Raw genomic sequence first — 23,516 nt, forward strand, 5'->3', positions numbered from 1 at the left:
GAACCTGTGGCATCCCCGCTCTTGTCACCCCATACATGAAGAAAGCCAGAAGGACGATAACAAAAAGGTGATCAAAGTCCTCTACCAACGTGCAATACTCTACAGCCAAGACCAAGACCTGCAATACTCTACAGCCAAGTCCGAGAAGAGATGTGAGAAGGTTTTGAGGAAAAGTGTGAAGAGATCCAAAGGTGGAGACTTGAGAATACCTTTGTGACTAAATTTTGCTTGTAAAGACGGGACATTTAATTACAGCGTGATACAAAATGACATAGTAAAGATTGTACACACAAAAGAGCTTCAAACGTTCGTAATCAAATGTTGAGTATGAAGAGAGAATGTGGTGCTGAAGGGACTTCCCAACTCAATAGAATATCTGTCTCTTTCTTCCAATTGCGGCTAGCTGGAAGCATTTAGCCCATCCAGAAAACATAGAAGCATCCCAAAATACAGCCACCATCATTCTTCATCAGTACACGAGTTATATTTTCCCTTCTTTTGCCCTCGTTAGAGAGCATCACAATAGCTTTAGGGCTCGAGAGCAACTTAATGAACAGCACGAACCCTCAAGGAGGCGTAAGATACGGTGCATGGTACAAAGGAATTGAACTGGAAACTTCCTTTTAACGCATGCCCGTGATTGACTATTTGAGCTAGATCTCTGTTTTTCATTTCCCCAGATTTAAAACACATAGTAGGAGGCACTCTTGCAATAAGGGAGGTAGAGGGGATGTTGCAAGGGAATGGAGCAATTGCATGGGAATACTCCTGACACCGACTCTGTGGATCACATTTTAGAACCCTGCCCGAATAAATTTGAGAAGAGTTTGTCAGCCATTGGAGGCATGTTCATGGGCACAGGGGCCATGAAGTTCACAATTTTCTCATGCACATTGTACCTGCAAAAACAAAACAGAAGCAAAAAGAGATGCATTATTTCCCTCCACTGTTTTTGTGAAACCATTGGTCATTTTGTATAAATAAATGAGCACAAATTGGTCAAATAGTGACCACAGCCACATGCTTATTTACAGTTGGGTCATTGACACAAAACCACTAATTTCAATGAGCAAATACCTTATTTTTCGGCCTTTGGAGGCTCGGCGATCTACCACCTTCCTTCTCTTGCTCTGCAGCTTTGTCAATGAATGAAAAGCTCCTGGAACAAGTATTCAGATGGAACAGAAAAGAATCTTAGTGCATGCAACCAAAATTGTGGACATTTGAATGCTTACCTTTCACTAAAAAAGAAAACGGGGTATCATGGGTAATCAAACAATATGCACAGCCAACAGACAGGGATTTTAAAACTGCAAAAGAATCATTGCAACAGGGCTTTAATTTGCACTTGTCCACATGGGATATCTCCGCACGCATACCACATTTTTGTGATCATGCATCACTCTCTCTTTGCAGTCAGCGGAAGCTGTTAATCTAAGAGACTATCACCATACAACCTATCAACAGTGGCATGATATATTGTAATGGATTCATCTTACTAATCAAGCTTTGGAAAAGCATGAATTATGTATCCAATTAATGCTCTAAAGGATAACCCACCTTCAGCATGAAATGCCACCTGATTTGAAGCTGTTCAAATTGTCCTCAAGCCAGTAAGAAAAGATTAGCAGACATGGTGTTAGCCATTTTCAGCATGTCCAGTGTTTTCTCTAAGCAGGGGATTTGACACACAGCAAAGTGGCAGGAACCACCTCGTAGGACACCCATCAGCTAAGAGGCTTTTGGGAGGGACGGTTCTCGTGGAACGTGCTGCTTCAAATTCCATCCAGACACTTTCTTCATTGTGCACAAGGATGGGTGGTTGAACACAGACAAGGAGAAGCAGAGGCAGCCTTTTTGGCATTCACCATAGGTCGCCAGGTTTGTCCAGTGTTTTGCCTTGGGACACTTTGTTCTGAGGTGTTAATAGAATTTTTACTTCTCTGGGGAAAAAAAAACCCACATCAACTGGCAGGAACCACCTGAGTGGGACCTGTGGATATTGTAGGAGGGTGAGCTTTATTGTGATCCAGCCAAGTAGCTGGAGCTGGCATCCTCAATCTCAGAATCATCTGTCAACTTCTGCATTCTGAGGGCTCCCAGAACATATTCTGAGGCTTGATTGGAGGCCTGGAAGGCACTTGACCAAATATAGCATCACAAAGCCTTTCAGGCACCCCTTCTGGATGCGCTTGTGAGACAGCTGGTAGGTCTTGTTTTTTAATGCTTGCTTGCTTATGGAGGGCCGGCTATAGGTGACTAGTCAAGATGCAGCACGAGGGGAGCTGCCTAAGATGCCCCATGCAATACTTGGAGGCCTTTCATTTTAGACTGCCACGAGGTATTGTGAAGGATAGCTCCAGTGCTGCACTTTACCCCCAAACAACCTTGAGATGCTTTGTACGTGCTCCAGCTCTAATGCTATCCATGAACCTCAGCTCCAGCAATGCTGTTTACCATGTGCACCTTTATTCATTTGTTGGAGGAGCATAATAATTAACCACTTCTTTTATTGGAAGTGAATATATATTGTGCCTTTGGGGATGCAGGGCGCAGGGTTTGAACTCACACCCCCCTCAAACTCAACCCACACTCAAACCACTACGCCACGAACCCATTGGCAGCCACTTCTTTTATTTCCCAATCCCCCGCATCTCTATAACTCATCAAGCAATACGCCAACCATTCCCAATGTAAGTAATATCTAAATTCAATCTCATAACACAGTCCTCTTCACTCTCAGCCTCCCTTGTAGCAAAATCCATGTCTCATGTCTCATGGGATACATGTTCTTCCTGGTGCAATCATCAATCTCACCCTTATACTATAAGTCAAATGGGCATGTAGATATATATTGGAGTCTCACAAACCATATCTTGATGTGATGTCATCAAAAGTTTGGTCTGTATTCATCAAAGTGCAAATTGCTGCTGTGTGTTCAGCCCCTTTAGTAATAACCAAACTAAGCAATATTCATCCAAGAATTATTCTACTTGGACAGCCAGACTCAGGAATAATTCTTTTAAATCCAATGACAGGATAAGATGTTTCATTAATACCAGTAAACTGAAACAGATATATTGATTGCATTGTCACCTATATTATCCCTTTTAATTTGTTAACTTAGTCGATTAGGACCAACACTTACATAGTTCTGTGTTGAACAGTATAGGTGTCGGTTTTCATACTTTCTTATACAAAGCTTTAAATAAAAGGCACACAAGACCTTTATGTCAATTGTCACAAAACATGAAAAAGTTTGGTTTGCTCATACCTAGAGATGCTGGATCTGATGACTCCAGAAATTCACGCAGCAGCTCTTGATAGAACTCTGCATCATCAATAAGCTCAGGGTCACCGCCTGTCGTACCCTGCAATCAAATTGATATATAGTAGGCATCTTAAACATATATCAATCAATTTTTATACATGACACAGTTTTTCCATCATTGGCATGGTAGCCAGAAACATCCAGCCATCAGATATAATTTATCAAGAGACTGGGCACCTTATAAGGGAAAAGGAATATACATTATGAATCAGCATACTACGTCTTAAAGGCATGATTGTCCTGTTGCCTATGGAATTAACCTAACTTGATCTAACAACAGCGTGGCCAGGTCGAAGGATTCTGCAAGTTTCAACTGTTTTTGCACATAGAGATGAAAAAAGTACTGTGTGTTAGGATCACTGGCCTTTGCATCATGCATTTGAATTATCATACACCCACACTGACACATCCTATCGTATAGCCTTTTCTACATTGAATCCCCCCATAGTTGCACTAGTACCACCTACAAAAGGGTTCGTACTATACCATACATATGAGTGCCATAAGGTACCAACTTAAGTCTGATCTGCACTTTGGGAAGAGTTAAATGCTTCTTATACTAATAAGATTCTCTTGTTTGAGATTCAAACTTCATCTCTTACCTTTTGCTGTCAAAAAATTTAGGTTTTAAGTAGCTTTTATGAGAGAATAATGTAATTTTTAATCCTGCCGTGCCTTAACAAATCTTAAGGGACTATCTAGTACCGTATTTAATTGTACTATAATGTATCATACTTTTTGTACCTAACAACCATGAATCTCCCTTTGAAGCCATCCAACATACACTTTCATTTCCCCATATTACATTTGCAGCATCTTAAGGACTTCAATCTCTGATTCCCTGTTGTAAAACTTAGTCTAATCTTACATGTGCAGCTATCTATCAACCCAAATAGAACCCACGAGACATTTTAAGCTTAAAGGGAGTAGGTAAATAAATTACACCATTTGACTCCAACTACAGACAACTCTAAAACATGGACCGCGAAGCACTCTCCCACCTAAATCTCATTTCTTCATCTCATACACTCGAAACATTTCTAATATTCCCAATCAGCAATGTTTAACATGTTCTACACCCCTCTTCTTCACCACATTAAAAGAAAATGCCACAATGATTCCATCAGAAATTCAGATACTGCAGCTCAAATTTGGAACAAATCTACATCTTTCCAAATGTCTTCAATCTTTAAGAAAACACACAAATCTCACAAAATCCTAACAAATATTATTAATGTGACAAAGGAACATGTGGTTTTGGTAATTGTAAGCTTAGAGCCGGCTGTGTGTACAGACCCAAAACCATATGCTTTACTTAGAAATTAGAGGCATCAACTTATCATCCGGTCACCTATAGCCATATTCGGTTGGATCTAACATCAACTATGGAGAAACGGTAGTGTATGCAAGAGAGGCACAAAGTGTGTGGGGCAAACATAGGGACAATGAGAGAACTCAGAAACTCAAATAATAAAACAAGGGGGCCTCAAGGTTCCATGCCTCATAGACTGGTACTGAGGTAAGCTTGGATCAGTCGATGACACCAATCAAATCTCTGAGATGACTGCACTTTCCTGACTGACCAGACAGGACCACCTGTAAAGGGATCTTCCCTTGAGAAAACGACTGTAGTCCTTTGGGCAGAGGTGTGTCAATGACAAAGATGGGTGCTACTGCAGATGAACACAACTGCAGTCTAATGATGGGGGACAGCTGCAGCTGATGGGTGCCAACTCTAGAAAGAACAGTTCTGATGATAACAAACTCCAATAAGCAGGCTATGATTGCTGAATGAAGGTGCTTGCTGTTGGAGAAAAAAACACAAGAGATGCTAATAATGGGGAACTCCAATGAGAGGCAGCTGATATCATGACTGATGCACACCCTGGTTAGGTAGGAAACACAGTTTGGAAGGTAATGGAGAATGCCAGCAGTTGCACAGGGGGCTTCACAGCAAAATGCAAATGATGGATGGCAATGATGTCGCCAGCACTTCAGAAGTGGCATCAGGGGGAATGAATGCTGGGTGGCCTGTTTAGGCACAGAACACAGCTGTGTAGTAGCAGTGAGCAACAGGTTGCCTGCTGATGAAAAGGGAGTGTGACTAAGCTGATCTGAAAGAGGTGCTAGAATGAACAGTATGGAAGAATAACGGAATCAGAGGGATGGATGGATGCTCACATGTCCTTATATACAAGATTTTTGGGCATTTGTCCTGCCATGCAAAAATACCCATAAATACAAATAAAGTCTTTTTGGGGATGATAATGAAGAGCAAAATTAGGCACTGACGCACCACATTTTACTAGTTAATGCATGCCATGACTTTGTTTGCTCAACACCCCTTCTAAGGCACAAAAAGCTGCCCTATAAGGAGAGATGCTCTGCCTGCTAAGTGCTATTAAATGTGCAGAAAATATAAACACAATAGAATTCCCAATTAAAGATAGTTGTGTGGCAAGGGAGTTGATGATCAGGGTAATCACTAGGGAAGACGGCAGCTCAACAAGCACCACCCCATCCAAGGGAAGATGAAGAATGCAAAAAGGTTTCCCCAAGGAGTGTGAATGTTCACACAATGGATCATGACCCCCTTTGAAACAATGAAGAAGATCCCCCTCTAAAGACCCCTCTATATCAGTTAAAGAAGTCAAGGTTGTACTGATGGGAAGCATAGAGATCTAGGATTGCAGGGACTTGAGTGAGGCAAAAGACATATGCGCTAACATTAAGTACCATGCTCCCTACTCCTAGCTTGCTAGCCACATGTAGATCTTCTTCTAGAAGCAATTTATCATACAAGTGATGTTTTTGGATAGTGGCAAAAAGTTGAACCTCATGGACCGTTGCCAACACTCTTAATGAGGTCGGGGCAACGTACATGGGATCATGTATTGAAGCAAAGAGAGGAGACAACAAGCAGCAAGCATCAAGGGAGAGTAACTCACCAAGGAAAGGAAGAAGGGGAAGGAAGCAATGCCACCACCCGTCCACACCAAAGACCCAAGGTGAGTCCTCTGTGTGTGTGTGTGTGTGTGTGTGTGTGTGTGTGTATTAGGATCTATGATTGAACTTCTTATATCACAAATAAATCATGGATGGCGGTTGTCGGATTGAAATCAGCCGACTCGAAAGAAGATAGGGAATCTAGAAACTCGTGGAGAAATGACTGCCAAGAGTGTCGAAGAAGATATCTGAGGTTGTAATGGAACAGAGAACTGACGGCTTCTAGAGATGCCATCCTAAATCTAAGTGGAAGAGAGATGGAAGGGACGGGTACCATATGTTGGGGGTAAAGGTGCATGTGCCTAGCCGCCTATGTATTACTACACTGGCAATACCCACACACCTATACACTGTTGGTGGCAAGCACCCATCACTGTCACTTCATTCTTTATTCTTTCATTGACTTTTGAATAAAGGGAAGGCCGGTCACACATTGTGATTGTTGGAGTTCCCACATCTTCTCTCTCTCTCTCTCTCTCTCTCTCTCTCTCTCTCTCTCTCTCTCTCTCTCTCTCTTGCTCTTGCTCCTTCCACCATAGCTCTTGCTTCCACTCGGTGCTTCCACTTCAGGCTCAATCCCTTCAACTAGTATCAGAGCCAACCATTCGAGGAGCTTCTTCATCCTTTGCTTTAGCCCAGATTCAAAGCTTTAACTCAAGGTTTTGTAGCAGCCATTGTTTATTTCTCTCGAGGTATGCATTGAGCCTTTCCTTCTTCTGGCTTATTCCAACTTCCTCCGTGCTTGTTGAGGAGCTTCCCAAGGCTTAGCTAAGCCTTGTTGAGCTGAGGAGCAACCATTTTATCCATTTATTAGTGGATATAGAGTATGCTATATAAGTTATGGACAACTATGGTAACTTCATAGCACTATCATATTTTGGCCATAACTTTTGCATTCAGTATCAGATTTAGGCGTTCTATAGCTAGAAACGAAGAGTACGATGAGATCTACAAATCTGGCTCTCACAGAGTTTATTCTCTGCAGTTTTCTGCTCTCTATTTCACATAGAACAAAAGTATTCAGGTTTGGTCAGCAAATAGTAAATTCCATAATGCATGTTTGATGCTTTGAGGATGCTACTTTGGTGCCCTATGGTATGGTTATGCTTTTGGGCTGATTTAACATACATTTAGCTCAGTTTTCTTAGAGATTTCATTGCTGTAATAACAAGGCTGAATGTCATTTATCAGAGCAAAGCATATTCCTCTTGTCATTTGATGCTTCCGGAGCTTGGTATTGATGCTTGACACTTGGGGATGCCTGACACATGTTTTGGAAAGCTTTTGGGCTTCGATTGAGCTTGCATTGGCTCAGTTTAAGAGAGATTTCACTGCTGTAATACAGTGGACAGCAAGCCTTTCTCAGGGAACACTAAATGCCTATTGCTCTTGAATGTCATTCAGGTTTATAATATACATGTATTGATGCTTAGTATTGGTCTATGCAGTCCAATATGCTATGGGATGCTCTTAAGCTTCGATTTTGAGCTTGGCAATATTCATCTTGACTGTGGTTCGAGCCTTGATTGCTTCACTAGCTTATGCAGTTACAGATTTGAAGAAAATATTGGGTTTATGCTTCCGGATGTACGCTCTATGGACTTGGATGTCTGGATGTCATCACCATGATGTTCTGAGCTTTGCTTGCTCATTTGACATTCAACTTTTGCTTCAGTGGAAGCTATTCAACTTTAAGTATTAAGCCACTTTGACACTTGGATGTACTACATAGCATTTGGTTTATGTAGTTGAGTTTAAGCTTATTACAATGAGACAGTGGGACTCATTGTGACATGTACATGCTCTCTTGATATTTATTGGATGCAATTACACTATCGTGGGCTGATTTGATCTCTAGGCTTGGCCTTGGTACTTATGTCCGTCAGGGTGTTGTTAGTGGTATTTATGTGCTTTTGGGTTATGTATTGAGCTTTGCTCAGTGGGTTATACATTTGGCAGTTCTCTTCATTTACCTTTGAGACCTATCCTGTGCATGATGTCTATCCCTATTGCATGTATGGTTTCTGGCTTGATTCAGCAGTGGTTTTGGGGCTAATTTGCAAGATATTACAGCAGCCCGTTTTACTCTTCTATTCACTTGCTTGGTCTCGTTATGGCTAGTGGTTCTCGTGACAGTGCTATCTTCAATATTGAGAAACTTGATGGGACGAATTACAGCTATTGAAAGACCTAGATATGGCAGGTTTTAGTGCAAAAATTGCGGGTTAGACCACTCAAAAATGGGGGTGCCAAAGCCGAAAACATTGCAACTGAGGATTGGGATAAACTGGATGAGCTATGCAAGTCCACGATCATTTTATCACTCTCTAAGTAGGTTCACTACAATGTTATAATTGGAAATCAAAGCACATATGAGCTTTAGACATAGATTAAGAATCTTTATGACAAGCGGAGTCCTGCATCTCTAATATATTGGTTGAAATAGTTGATGAACCTTCACATGAAAAAAGCGAGTTCTATGTTTGCATACTTGAATGAGTTTCACTCTATCATCAGCCATTTAGCTTTGCAGGAGATTTAGTTCAAGGATACTTTGCATCCTTTTTCCTGCTTAGTACCCTACCTAAGTCGTGGGATGCTTTTCATATGCCTCTATGTGCTAAGGATAGGCTGAAATTGTAGGATGTTGAGAGTGCCCTCTTGACAGAAGAGATGAATAGAAAGAATATGGATGCTTCCCATATGCCACATGCATTGACTGTGAGAACCCAGCAAGAGGGAAATGGCCGTGCTAGAGACTCTAACAGGTCTCAATCTAGAGCACGTGGACAGTCTTGCAATAAGTCCTATGGCCATAAGTCTAGTCTTACTTGTCATTATTGTGGGAAACCAGGTTATATTCAGCCACAGTGCCATAAAATGCGCGAAGATAAGACAAGGAAAAGGAAAAGGAAAAGGGTAAAGTACAGGACAAGAATGATGATCGCAACATTGTGCCTAGCAAGTCCAATGTCAAGATTCAAGAGATTAATGTAGTATAGCCTGATATATCTAATGATCTTATCTTAGCAACTTTTTCTTTGGGTACTTCACAATTGACTAATGCTTTGTCAGGATATACTCACTTTTGGTTGATAGATTCAAGGGCTTCCTTTCATGTGACCCCTCATAGAGAGTGGTTTTACTCCTATCATAGGTATGACTGGTTCTGTCCGTTTGGTAATGACATTGACATTAGAAATAGTTGATATTGGTGATGTCCAACGGCATTTTGGTTCAAGCAATATATTCACTCTTCATGATGTACGTCATGTATCAACTCTCACAAAGAGCCTTATCTCTACTGGCACCTTGGATGATATAGGTTATGTTGTCTCTTTTGGTGATTCCTCATAGAAGATTTCCCGTGGAAATCCTGTTATTGCACGTGGTGCTAAGTCTAGTACCCTTTATCCTTTACTTGTATCTGAATCAGTTGACCATGTTTTAGCTGTGGTTGCATTTCCATCTATATCTCTTTGGCATCATTGCCTTGGGCACATATCTTTGAAAGGAATGAAAATGCTTACCAATTTACAATATCTTCCACTCCTAGACTATAAGTATTTTGAGTCTTGTGATCATTGTTTAAATGGCAAGCAGACATGTAGTATGCATAAGAAGTTTGGCATGAAGCGCATGGGTAAGCCTTTGGCTCTTGTTCATTCGGATGTATGTGATTCCATGCCCTATCACTTGCTAGGTGGTACAAAGTACTTTGTCACATTTATTGATAATTACTCACATAAGGTCTAGGATTTCCCTATTAAGCAGAAATCGGATGTCTTGTCTACCTTTCAGTGTTGGCTTGCTCTTATTGAGAACCAATCTGGGTATAGGCTGAAATGCCTAAGGTGAGATAATGGGGATGAGTATGTCTCAAAAGCTTTTGAGTAGTTTTGTGATGAGCGGGATATTGAGCGTCAGTTGACTGCCCCCTACACCCCTCCACAAAATGGTATTGCCAAACACATGAACAGGACGATTCAAGAGAGAGTCTGCAACATGCTTATCCAAGCAGGCTTACCCCAACACTTTTGGGCTGAGGCAGTTACTACTACCATACACTTGATTAACAAGTTCTCATGCACTGCTATTGATTGTCAGGTTGCAGAGGAGGTATGGATTGGAAAACCTCCAGCATATGCTTATTTGCACGTCTTTGGTTGTGAAGCATTTTGCTATGCTTCCAAGGACAAGCGCAATAAGCTACCTCCTAAGTCCGTGAAATGCATCTTTCTTGGTTATGGGGATACAAGTGAGATGGGCTATTGTCTATGGATCCATAGGCTTGCAAGGTTATTCACAGCTATGATGTCGTTTTCCATGGAGAAAAGATGCATAAGCAGTCTGAGTAGGTGGTTGAAATACCCGAGGCGATTTGTCAGGAGGAGCATCCTGCTCCCATACAACCGGCTAGACAGCCTGCAACAGTTGATGCTCTACTGGCCCAGGACCCACCTATTATGTAGGATCCGCCTGCTTTGAGACCCCCTACTAGAGCTAGACATCAGCTTGAGCGCTTTACGCCCTCCATGGATTATGTCATGGTAACAAATGCAGATCAGCCTCTCTCTTATAATGACGCCATGCACAAAGATGATAGTCACTCATGGGATTTTTATATGTAGGATGGTAAGCCTATTGGTTGTCCTCTACCTTCTCATGTGAAGATTAATCAAGCCGATTGTTTGCAGTCTGTTGAGCAGAAGACCAAGATAACTAAGATCCCTTATGCATCTGTCATGGATAGTTTGATGTTGCCATGATAGCCACTCATCCTGCCATAACATTTATAGTGCGAGTTATGGCACGTTATATGGTTGTACCTAGTAGATAGCATCAGGATGCCATCAAGGGTATCATGAGATACTTGAAGGCCACAACAGCTATATGCATATGTTATGGTGGCCAAGATACAAGAGTCGTGGGGTATACTGAGTTTGATTGTGCACGACATGCAAACAATAGGAAGTCCACCTCTAGCTAGGTCTTTACCTTTGCTAGACGTGTTGTTTCTTGGATGTCTTGGGTATAGAAATGCATGACCCTCTCTACTACCAAGGCCGAGTATCCTGCAACCACTAAGGCTTGCAAGAAGGCTCTCTAGTTAGACCGTTTGGTGGTAGAGACCTTGGTATTACTAATGTGGTTCCTACATTGCATTCGGATTCTATGAGTGCTATCTAGTTTGCCAAGAATTCGGTCTTCCATGTGAAGACAAAACACATTGAGGAGCATTTTGCCTTCCTTAGGAAGTTGATGGGCGTTGGATGAGATGACATATTTCCTCATCCTATTATACTTGTGTACATTTGTACTTTGTTACTTTTTTCTTGTTCTCTCCTCACTAGGGACACATTCACCTTTAAGTGAGAGGTTGTTGGGGATAAAGCGCATGTGCCTAGCCGCCCATGTATTATTACATTGACAGTATCCACACACCTGTACACTTTAGGTAGCGAGCGCACATCATTATCACTTCATTCTTTATTCTTTCACTGATATTTGAATAAAGGTAAGATCGGTGACACATTGTGACTTTCCACATCTTGTTTCTCTCTCTCTCTTGCTCTTGCTCCTTCCACCATAGCTCTTGCTTTTGCTCGCGTGCTTCCACTCCGAGCTCACTCCCTTTGCCACAAATGATCTCCTTAATGTCCTTATTGGAGTCAAGTGGGAGTAGAAATGAGTAGCTTGTTTTGACCCACAAGTACCAGACAACAGCCTCTTGTTTCTCAATGCAATGGTATGTGGAGCTAAAGGTAGTGGCAAACAGCCATTGCCTGTCAATGGAGCAGATTGTAAGGCTTAAGGTAGTGGCAAACAGCCATTGTCTCTTAATGGAGGTGAACTGTGTGAGCTAAAAATGCATTATAAACTTATTAGCTCTTTTAAACAATCCCAAATCATGTAATTACCGAAACTTTCATTAAAAAAGAAACACGTTCCTAGAGAGTTTCTATGTCCCATAAGCCAAACCCTAATTTGGGAGGATCCACTCATCTATAGATAGATAGGCTCCCCACCATTCAGCCATATCCCTTGTCTTTCCACTTTCAACCATCAACTCTCCCTTCAATAGCTGTTTAGTGCATCACAACTGCTGTCACATCATCAACAGCCCTTGGTGCCCTGTCCATTGCTGGTGCCTACTGATTCTAACTGCTGATGGCCAGTTCCTGCCCTCTTGACAGCTCTGTTTAAAGTTTGAGCAGGCCATCCTACTATCCCAACCACGTCCAATGCATGCAGCAACTTGCATTTACTGCAGTGCAAGCCCAGGCAGCATCATCTTAACCTTCCTCTGCTATAGCCCAGCTTCCTACGGCCTCCAGTGATCAGCTACCATCATCTGAAGGCGGTCACATTGCTGTGTTTACCAAGTTCCAACCCCAAAGACTGCTATGATTTGGTTTTGTAGCTTGCTACCCTTCCATCTCAACGCTGACTAGTGGTTACAGCACTCAGAATCCATCTCCAGTGGACATCACACTCTGACTAAACTCCCATCCCGCTCCCACGAGATCCACTAGTTGGTGGAAAGCTCTCCCCTTGAGCAGCTTGTACATTCTTTCCTTCACTTATAGCATTCATTCCGTCACTTCAAAGTTATCTTTCTTCTCTATTTGTATTTGTCTTTGCGTTTTGTGATTTGCGCTTTGTATTTTTGAATTTGTGTTCGTGTTTGAATTCTTTGTGTTTCAATTCTAGCCATACATGCAATGTTTTCTTTTGCAAACCCTAGCATATCTCCACATGGTATCAAAGTTGGTGCTCTTGTAAAAAGTTCCTACTGTTTGTGGAGGCTTGGTTTTATGCGAGATACACAAATGGCACGTAACCAATTCACAAACTCCTCCATCTCAGGATCCTACGATGTCTTATCAAGCTTCTCCATCACTGGAGGCCCTGAGGAGGCATTATGGAATCAACAAGACAACACTTCACCTTCTTCTTCTTGGCTAGATACACGTTTCATAATAGAGGAGTTCCAAGAATACTTGTGTATAAGGTACATAACTAGTGCTCTACAACTCCTGAAAACCTTGCTCTTACTACATCTAGATTGGTTGGTGAGGTTGGCCACCTCTCCCCATGTCAAGTTCGTACACCACTTTTGAGTCATATGAATCAAAACCCTCCCCTCTTTTTCCTTTTGGTATATAGGATCTAGACCATGATAGGTTTGAGTATCTCAATGCTAATGGAGGCAACTCTCGAATTTGAATTCTATGTTTCAATCATGGCCATACATGCACTGTTTTCTACTATAAACCCTAGTATATCTCCACATGATATCAAACCTTGTGCTCTTGTAAAATGTATCCTGCAGTTATCGTGGAGGCCTCGTTTGGTGTGAGATACACGAACAACACATAACCAATTCACAATGTCTTAGACTCCGTCTCAAGATCCTACCATGTCTTATCAAAGCTTCTTCATAACTAGAGGCCTTGAGGAGACATTATGGAATTGATGAGGAAGATGTCACCTCACCTTCTTCTTGGCCAGATACATGTTTCATGATAGATGAGGATTTCCAAGGATATTTGTGTATAAGGTACACAACTACTGCTCTACAACTCTTGAAAACCTTGCTCTTAATACATCAGGATCGATTGGTGAGATTGGCCACCTCTCCAATCAGGGAGAACATACTACATTTGGGACAATTAGCGATCCATCTTCTTCATCGCCCGCCATGCTCGATGTCAGGTTCATACACCACTTTTGAGTCATATGAATCAAAACCCTCCCATGTTTTTCCTTTTGGTATGCAAAATCTAGATCATGACAGGTTTGTGTATTTAAAAGTTAATTAAGGATACTCTCAAAGCAAGTGTACTTCCACAAGTACATCTGTTTCATTTGAGTATGAAGTTGGTTGCAACTATTCTCAAAACCCTCCCATCTTTTGGTTAAAGCATAGATTTTCTTTCTTCTACTTTTAATAACTTAGGATTGCACTCCAATCTGCATCCAACACACTAGGATTTGGATATTTGTTTCTATTCCTGGTACCTTTTTTTTTCTACATTGCATGTTAGCTATCCACAGTTGAATGCCACTCTACACTCACCATCCCACGTATTAGACTCTCAAACACAAGGATTTTCATCCTCTACCTATAGAGCATCGTCACTCACTCCATGGGTCATTCCCACACTAAGATTTCCAAACCTCTACCTACCGTGACCCTGTCCCTCCTCCTTAGGCTACACTTACGGCTACCATGTCCATGCCCAATTAGCCCATACGCACTTTTGGATCCAAAATATACACATCTTGCATGCATAGTGGACTGTGGACATTGTAAGGTTAATTCCCAAGTGTGCTCAATCCCCCACCCTACCCATCCTATTCCCCATTCAGCACTACCACTCTTGTTGCTACGGCAAAGAATGGCTTTATGGATAAGACTCATTTTAATGGGTCAAATTTTACCACTTGGTCCAACAAAAGTTAATGCAACAAGTGCTTGAATCTCAAGGTCTTCGGAACCTAGTAGTTAATTTGAGGCCTATGTTGAACCCTGGACTGGCCCACCCTGACCACATTCGTCAATTGAGAGCTCCCAATGCTACAACAAATGTCAAGTTACTACAAGGGTTATTTCCTCAGTTTCATTCCCAATTACAACACTATCCCCTAGCATCCAATCATTGGAGTCATCTCCTTGATCACTATGTAGCAAGAGATCGAAACCGACACATTAATCTCGATTCTATGCTGCAAAGCTTTCTATTAAGGAAGGGGATAATCTAAAAGTCACGTTGGCTGAAATATAGGGGATTACTTGCCAAGTTCGCCACTACTAACTCCCCAAAGTCAGATGACAATCAAGTTTCGTTTTTCTTAAACAAGCTACCTTCTAAATACTTCCACTTTCTGCAATACATCATTTCATTGCCCCCATTGCCAACCTTCCATGGGTTCGAATGCCAATTCTTGCATTACACGAGGCTACATAACCAAGTCCACAAGAAGGCCCCATTTTCCTATCCAAAGGAAACTTTAGTTTCCACTTCTAGAAAGGGAAACATCAGAGGTGGCAAGAACTCTTAAGTCGAGAAGGCCGCTCAAAAAGAAGGGTGACACCCCTTCCTCAAACAAAACCAAAGATACCAAAGAAACCAAACCCATTTGGCAATAGCTCCCTAAAAAGAACAAGTTTTGCACACACTAGCAATGATTGGGCCATGTAGACAAGCAGTGTTGTACTAAGGCCCATGGTCTTCTAGCTAAGAAACCACAGTAGGCAATGACTGCCTCCACTCCCCTTGGATAGTTGAGTGGCGCTAAACCTCCTTCTGCTGCCCATCTACTCCTCCTAGCACACATACCATTGGACACGTGGCACATGGATAACCTCATCCGCCCTGCCTTACAATACTCCTAAAGGTTTGGTTGACCAATCTACTAAAATCACTCCATTTGCAATTCATGCATCCATTCCAAGGTCTCCTCCTACACCCCCACCTAGGACTCTTTCCCCACCTAGAACCATTTTCTCATTGCAACATGTGTTTCATTGGGAAAGATTTGATGATGGCCATGCCTGATGGTGGCCACACATTTAGGATATCCCCCTTAGGGTACACTAGACTAGTTTCACATTACTTAGCATTTTAGTTCCTTGGGCTAATGAGTCGGACCCATAGGCTACTTTGGCTTTACAACTTTTTCCATTTATCTTCCACACTATTCACACTCCACCATTTACATATACCTTTTCTTCATTTTAACCCTATTTTATGTTTTATTTTGCTTTGAAGCATCTCACCATGAAGCTTCTATTTTTACATATTCTAATCTCTTTTGCAAGATTTTGTATTTTAGTCTAGGACTAACATGTAGGCTTGCAGCGGTCCTTGGACTGGAGACATGGGAAGTTTACCATTCCTTGCGGTTTCATCTTCCTTGGAGACTTGCTCTTCTACTAGCATGGAGGCTTCCCCTCTTCAGGTGGATCTTGCAACATCTCTTGATGCTATCACAGTGGTAGCTTCTCCCCAACTCCTCCAATTGGGATACTTCATCCTCATCGTTCTTCAAGGTTCTCAACACCACACAAAGTTCGACATCAAATTCCTCTTCCTCCTTCAACATTCACACTCCATGGTTGAGAGGGGGTTCCTACCCTTTCTTGGTATTCTACATGTTTCGGCAATTGTCTTTGACATTGGTCTCCCTTCCGTATTGTACCTACCCTTTGTATATGTGCATTCTCATCATGTAGAATTACTCTTTGCATCTCATTGTGCAGAGCACCTACAAGCGGATCTTGAGTTGTCTCTACCAATGGTTATTTTACCACCTTACCACATCTCCATACTTCTTCATCATTTTCCTTTGTCACTGACACGCACAGGTGGTTGGGATAGCTTGTATATTTTTTAATGTGGTAGAACGATTTTAACCATTCCTTTTCATTCTTTCCCTAAGACACATCTACTTGATAACACAAAAACATTTTTCAAAATCATTTTCAACCAAAAACACAAAAAAAAAACAAAAAGAAAAGTTCAATGTGGTTCCACCGACCTTTGTAGGTCCTAGAAGGCCATTGGACAACTAGTAAGCACCCTTTGTCCAATGCCTTGGCCTCTCTCAAATGATTGCTTGGGCTTCCTTAGTAAGATAACTATCGCCTTTGTAGTCTTGGTAGGCAATTGGGTAGCCAACATACACCCTTTGTCCGATGCTATCACTGCTTTGAGTTAGGATGCCTTGGGATAAAAATTGGCTTGAGATTTTCTTACAGTCCCTTTTTTGTCCTAATTTTGGGCTTGAGAGGGAGTGTTGAGCTCAAAATGCATTACAAACTAAGTAGCTCTTTTTCTTTTTCAAAGAGAAGTAAAAATCCTATGAACACACCTCAAAACAAAGTGGCCCAAGGCAAAAAAGTCAAGGACAAAGCAGCTTTTAAGGGACATCCATATCAAGAATTATATGACGAGGGAAAGTCTATTACAAAGCTTTAGTGAATACCCAGTCGAGAGGTCTACAATGCCAAACCATATGGATCTAGAAAAGGAAAAAGGTGCCAAAATCCCATATTCTGAGAAAAGCATCTCCTCTTTCTCATAGTCGTCGAGCTGACCTATATTCTCTCCCATCTTCCATGAAGAGTATGCACAGTCTTTGTCTGTAGTGTTATGAAACACCATCCTAAGGGCTCTCCTCTACACCTCCTAAGCCCGTGGGCAATCCCATACGCAATGCCTCTGAGCCTCCTTATGCTCCCCACATCTAGTGCAAGGAACAGGGTCTCTACCATAGACAAGCCATGTACCAATTACTAAACTCCTGTGTGCTAGTAACCAAAGAAGAGTAAAATCTTTCTTGGTCTAAAGTTGTCCTCCAATCTCCTCAAAAGTCTACTAGGAAAGGTTGTAATATACCCCTGATAATCTAGTGCTCAGTTACAGCTACCACCACTCTAGTCCTACTCATATCTATTATCCTCTCAAACCTAGTGGTATAGCCAAAGAAGGGTATATCCTAAGGATCAGAGGCATTGCTTATGGGATTGCCTATAAGCAATGCCTTTGAGCCTCCTCATGCTCCCCAATCTAGCACAAGGAATAGGGTCTCTACCATAGCCAACTACTAAACTCCTGTGTGTTAGTAACCAAAGAAGAGTAAAATCTTTATTGGTCTAAAGTTGTCCTCCAATCTCCTCAGACGTCTGCCAAGAAAGGTTGTGATATACCCCTGATAGTCCAGTGCCCAACTACAACTACCACCACTGGAGTCCTCATCTCTATTATCCTCCCCAACCTAGTGGTATAGTCAAATAAGGGGACATCCTAAGGTGTCTCTACAAATGGATCTCTCTATACCCACTCCCGAGGATCCCACTGAAGCCTCTATAGCAGCTTCCCCGTGTATGCGAAATGTCTCCATCCATCTTCCATACAAGTTTGCTAAGTACCAAGTCCTATCACAATGAGCCACAAGTCTAATCCTTTGTCGAGAGTATCCTATGAACTCTAATTGATCCAGATCCTCTCCCCTAAGTCCACCATCCATCTCTGCTGAAAAAGTAAACACACTCTTTGTACTAGTGGCTACCATTGCAAGAATAATCTCTCCTCTAGTGAAGACCCCTATCCACGTCTAATCTATCAATGTATCATTCCTCCATTCAAGGGGTACCACCTCCGTGATGCTCTCCTTTATGACTCTGAAAAAAGTTATAAATCACATGGTAGCTAACAAAACTTGATTTGCAACTACCATCTTGCCTGCTAGTGATAGTCTTGTTGTGCTCCAATATAGTAGCTTTTGTCTTATGCTAAGTAAAAAGTGAAAGGTGGAGCGGAACTACAAGTATGGGCGGAAGCAAGAAGGGAGAAAGAGCTATGAAGGTTCAAGCAAGAGAGAGAGACCGGTGTATGGAAACTCTAACAATCACAATATTTGACTTGCCTTCCCTTATTCTATTGTCACTAAAAGAATAAAGAATAAAGTGATAGTGATAGGCATTTGCCACCTACATTGTACAGGTGTGTGGATACAGTATATAAGTAAATGTAGACAGCGATGCACAAGCAGCCTTTAACCCCCAACAACCTCTGATTTAAAGTCAAATGTGCTTAAGTGTGGTGAAAATGAGAAAAAAGTGACAAAGTACAAAGTGTACATAGATGTACAACAAAATGAGGAATAGATGTCATCTCATCCTACACCTATCATCTTCCTAAGGAAGGCATATCATTCCATTGGGAGACGGATCATAGATAAAATAAGTTGGAAAATTAGAAGTTAGAACAATTATCAATGAGTTGTTAATACTAAATAATTACATATGTAAAAGTTAAATAATAACTTACTTGTCTCGGGACAAAAAGTTATTGCGAAGCAAGGCCTCGCCAATTTTATCCATATACTCATATAGAAGGCCCAAAGTACTTGCCTCTATATCAAAGATGTGCAATACAATGTAAATAGGAGTAATACTTTTCACCAATGCCTCTACCTCAACCTGCCAACTCTCATTTAAAATATTGTGCCTAAAAGCAAGAGCCTTTGGAGACTCTCTCTCACTCCATGTGAGCCCTTGGTATGCAATGATGCCTATCAAATTTGGATGAACTTCTCCAATACAATAAACATATAAGAAAATCTAGTGGCAAAGGACTTCAATAGCTCAAGTGTACTATTGGCTCGAAGCTTGTGACAGATGGTCTCTTCTTCATAAATCTTACCATGCTTGTTGCCGTCTTCAAAATGTCATTTACCCAAGATATTTGTCCAACATCTTCAATAAGCAAGTCAAGGCAATGGGATGCACATAAGAGTCCATACTATGCTAGGAAACTCCTCCTCAAGCATATATCCCATAGACAAACAATTGCTTCCATTATTTGTCAGCACCTGCACCATATTTTGGACTCCTATATCCATGATGACCTGTAGAATGTGCTTCCAAATGAAAGCTCCTATGATGCTAAGACTTGAGGCAGAGGCATCGATGGCCTTAATGAACATGGTGCCTTTGCATGAGGACACCAAAAAATTATAAATATTTCTTGGGCGCATATCTGACCATCCATCATATAATATTGTGTATTCGTATTTCACCCACGTCTCCTTCAAGGGATCCAATTAAGCCTCTATGGATGCTTTTTTCGAAGCTCCCGTGTGTGTAATACGTCCGGGGATGGCCTTTCCACTTACACCCTATGCATCTCACTGTCTTGATTGTCTGTTTCCATTGATGTATAGAGGCCACATTGAAAGGGATAGTACACTGAATAAATAAGTGTGTGGGTCCTCGAGTTGCCTTCACAATTGCCTACCTAGTGGACCTAGTAGCGCTAGCCAAATTAGAGGTGGCAGTGGCCCATCAAGAAGAAGTACATCCATATCTGTATCGGGTCCAAGTGTAAAAAGGACCCCGTTGCTATCTTCTAGTGGTGGTGGGCAAAGGGGCTCCTTGCATGGTGCAAGTGTCCATGTAGGACTTCATCTCTCTAGCCTCTTCCTCTCTCTAATTGCACTAGTACCACGTACGAAAGGTTTGATACTATACCATACTTTAGGTACCGTACCTTACGTATTAGTACCATAAGGTACCAACTTAATGGATGCATCTTTTCCGTTCGAACTACACTTTGGGACGAGCTAAATGCTCCTTATATTAATATGATTCTCCCATGAGATTAGGTTATTTGAAATTCAAACAATTTCTCTCAACCTTCTCTCTCTTAAGCCCACACTTCTCTTATTTGTATGATCATGCATGTATGATGTATCCACTTCTACCTATGTAGTTATAAGTTGTAGGTAGCAGTAGCCCATGTTGTGCATTCTGCATAGGTTTTGGCATGTTACCCTCAAGTACTCATCTTATATACTCTAATAGCATTGCTATTTAGACTTGAAATATCTATTATATCATCTTTAGTCCAAAATAATCAAGTTATTTTTTTGTCGTACTAATATCGTACCGTACCTTATAAAATCTTAAGATACCATTTAGTACCGTATTTTATTGCACCGTACCGTATCATACCTTTCATACCTAACAACTATGGTATTGATATATTTACATACCTACGTAATACCGTATTTATTTTAGTGTATAATCTGAATGTCGTTTTTCCGTTTTCAAAATTTGACCAAAACTCCGAAACTCCAGTTTTTTCCGTTTTTGTTTTCCCATTTTCGAAACCCCCTCGTACTATGCCTCAGACATCCAAGAGATACCACCTATAGCAAAGGTAAAGACATACCTAAAGGTGGACTTTCTACTAACTACATTTATTGCATAATCTGAGTTAGTATAACCCACAAATCTGGTATCCTTTCTACCATAGCAAATGAACATATCTGTAGTTAAGGCATCTCATGATACCCTTCACGGCATCCCAGTGTCGCCTGCCAAATGTAGCTATATAACGTGGCACAACTTCCACTACAAATGCTATATCAAGGTGAGTGGCTATCATGGTAGACATCAAACTACCCACTATGGATGTATACGGAACCTTGGCTATCTCGGTCGTCTCATCATCTCTGACCAAGAACAATCTCTCTGACTAACACTTGACATGAGAAGGTAAAGGACAGCCAATAGGCTTACCATTCTACATATGAAATCACCCAAGTACTTTGTGAATGTACTCATTTTTGGGACAAGTAGAGAAATCTCTTACAACGATTGTGCGTAATTTACATACCAAGTATATGTGAGACATGTCCCATGTCCTTTTTAAGCTAAGTCTTTACAATATCTAGCTTAGAATGAGCACTCCCAACAATAAGCATGTCATCAACACAAAGTACCACTATAATAAGGCTACCATCAAGGGCCTTCTTCATGTATAGACATGGATCCATATCACTGCAAGAATATCCCTATGAATGTATAAAAGCATCAAACTTATGGTACCATTCCCTAGGTGTCTACTTAAACCCATAAAGACTCTTCTTCAATTTACACACTAGGTGTTCCTTACCTCTTCCCATAAAGCCCTTAGGCTGCTGCATATAAATATTCTCATGCACGTTTCCATGTTAAAAAATCGTCCTAGCATCCATCTGATAAAGATCCAAATCCAACCGAGCAACCAAAGCCAAGACCAACTCATCAAAATCAACTCCCTTTTCTTGCTTAAAACCCTTAGTAGCCAATCTAGCCTTATATGCTAGCTTAGGGTGACCAGGGGTACTCTTCAACTTGTATACCCACTTACATAGCAATGCACTCTTTCCATCAAGCAAGGAAACTAAGACCCATATACAGTTCTTCTGCACCCAATCAAACTCAAGCTGCATAGCCCTCTCCTAAGAATGAGAACCACCTCTACATATAGCCTCCTCACAGGCAAGTGGCTCAACAGAGTTTGTCACCATGACATAATCCATAGAGGTCTCATAGCAATCACAAGAACATAAATCTCAAGTGAAGCATCTCAAAACTCATTGTGGGGCTTGTACACCCTATCCTCTCTATCTAACACCACAGACCTACACAATAGGCAGATCCTAGGTCACTACATCATCAACAACTACAGCAACAAGCTATCTCACTAGGGCTAGCTGTACTATAAGAAGAGGCTCCTCTTGAAAGATCACCTTGCGTACATCAATCACCTCTGTTCTCATATGTATCTTTTTCTCATGAAAAATAATATTATGATTGCGTATAACCTTCTGAGCTTGTGGATCCCAAAGACGATAGCACATTTCACCTACATCACCATATCCAAGAAAAATGCATTTGACAGACTTTGGATCCAACTTATTGTGCTTGTCTTTGGAAATATGGGAAAAAGCCTCACACCTAACGACTCACGAGTGTGCATATGAGGGAGGTTTACTAGACCATACCTCCTCTATAACTCTTACCACCAAGAGTAGTACATAGGGATCTATTGATGAAAGGCCTAGCAATAGTAATTGCTTCAGTCTAAAAGTGTTGCGGTAAGCTTCCTTGACTAAACATACTATGGATTCTTTTCTGAATACACCTATTAATGAGCTCTGTAACACAATTCTAGGGTGGAGTGTAAGGGACAGTCAATTAACGCTGAATACCCCCGTCATCACAAAGCTGCTCAAAAGCCTTAGAGACATATTCACCCTCACTGTCAGATCGTAGGCAATTCAGCCTATACCCAAACAAGTTCTCGACCATGGTAAAAAAGCGCTGAAACGTAGGCAAAATATCCGATTTTTGTTTAATAGAATAGGCCCAAACCTTATCCAAATAATCATCTATGAACATAACAAAGTACTTCGCACCACCCAAGGACTAACATGACCCAAGGTGATGATGCCATAAAGATACATGTGGAAGATTAATCACAGCCAAAATATGGTTGACAAACCCAAAAACAAGCAAAGCATAGAGTCTGCTAACCTTGGCACCTCTAGCAAAGACAAGATTGCCATAGATCATCTTCCATGAAGAATCACCAAAAGATACATGGTACATGTCATCATCCAACTGTCCAATTGATATAAGGCATTTAGTCAAAGCCGGGAGATGACATATATCATGAAGCACAAAAGTGCAATCTAACATCACCTATGTCAATGATATCCAATGCAGTGGCATCTTCTAGTCTAATAGAAAACCCATAACAATATAGTAGCTATGAAACGAATGACAATGCGAGGTAACATGAAAGAAAGCCCCGGAGTCAAGAAGCTAATACTG

General features: G+C 41.3%; 1 protein-coding gene across 4 annotated transcripts in view; it reads right to left on the minus strand.

The window, feature by feature from the left end:
- Positions 1-364: 364 nt before the first annotated feature.
- Positions 365-23,516, minus strand: part of LOC148028467 (uncharacterized) — a 164,277-nt gene continuing 141,125 nt past the window's right edge. For all 4 annotated transcript variants that reach the window (XM_087690279.1, XM_087690280.1, XM_087690282.1 and 1 more), the window contains exons 13-15: positions 3,275-3,371; positions 1,078-1,159; positions 365-899 (exon numbers count right to left, since the gene is read on the minus strand). In XM_087690279.1, the coding sequence (XP_087546405.1) occupies positions 788-899; positions 1,078-1,159; positions 3,275-3,371 (291 nt within the window). In that variant the 3' untranslated portion in view covers positions 365-787. The remainder of the gene's footprint in view (positions 900-1,077; positions 1,160-3,274; positions 3,372-23,516) is intronic.

This window comes from Lygodium microphyllum, chromosome 12 (assembly GCF_053477565.2).
Source record: "Lygodium microphyllum isolate KBCC chromosome 12, Lygodium_microphyllum_v1.1.10, whole genome shotgun sequence".
Taxonomy (NCBI): domain Eukaryota; kingdom Viridiplantae; phylum Streptophyta; class Polypodiopsida; order Schizaeales; family Lygodiaceae; genus Lygodium; species Lygodium microphyllum.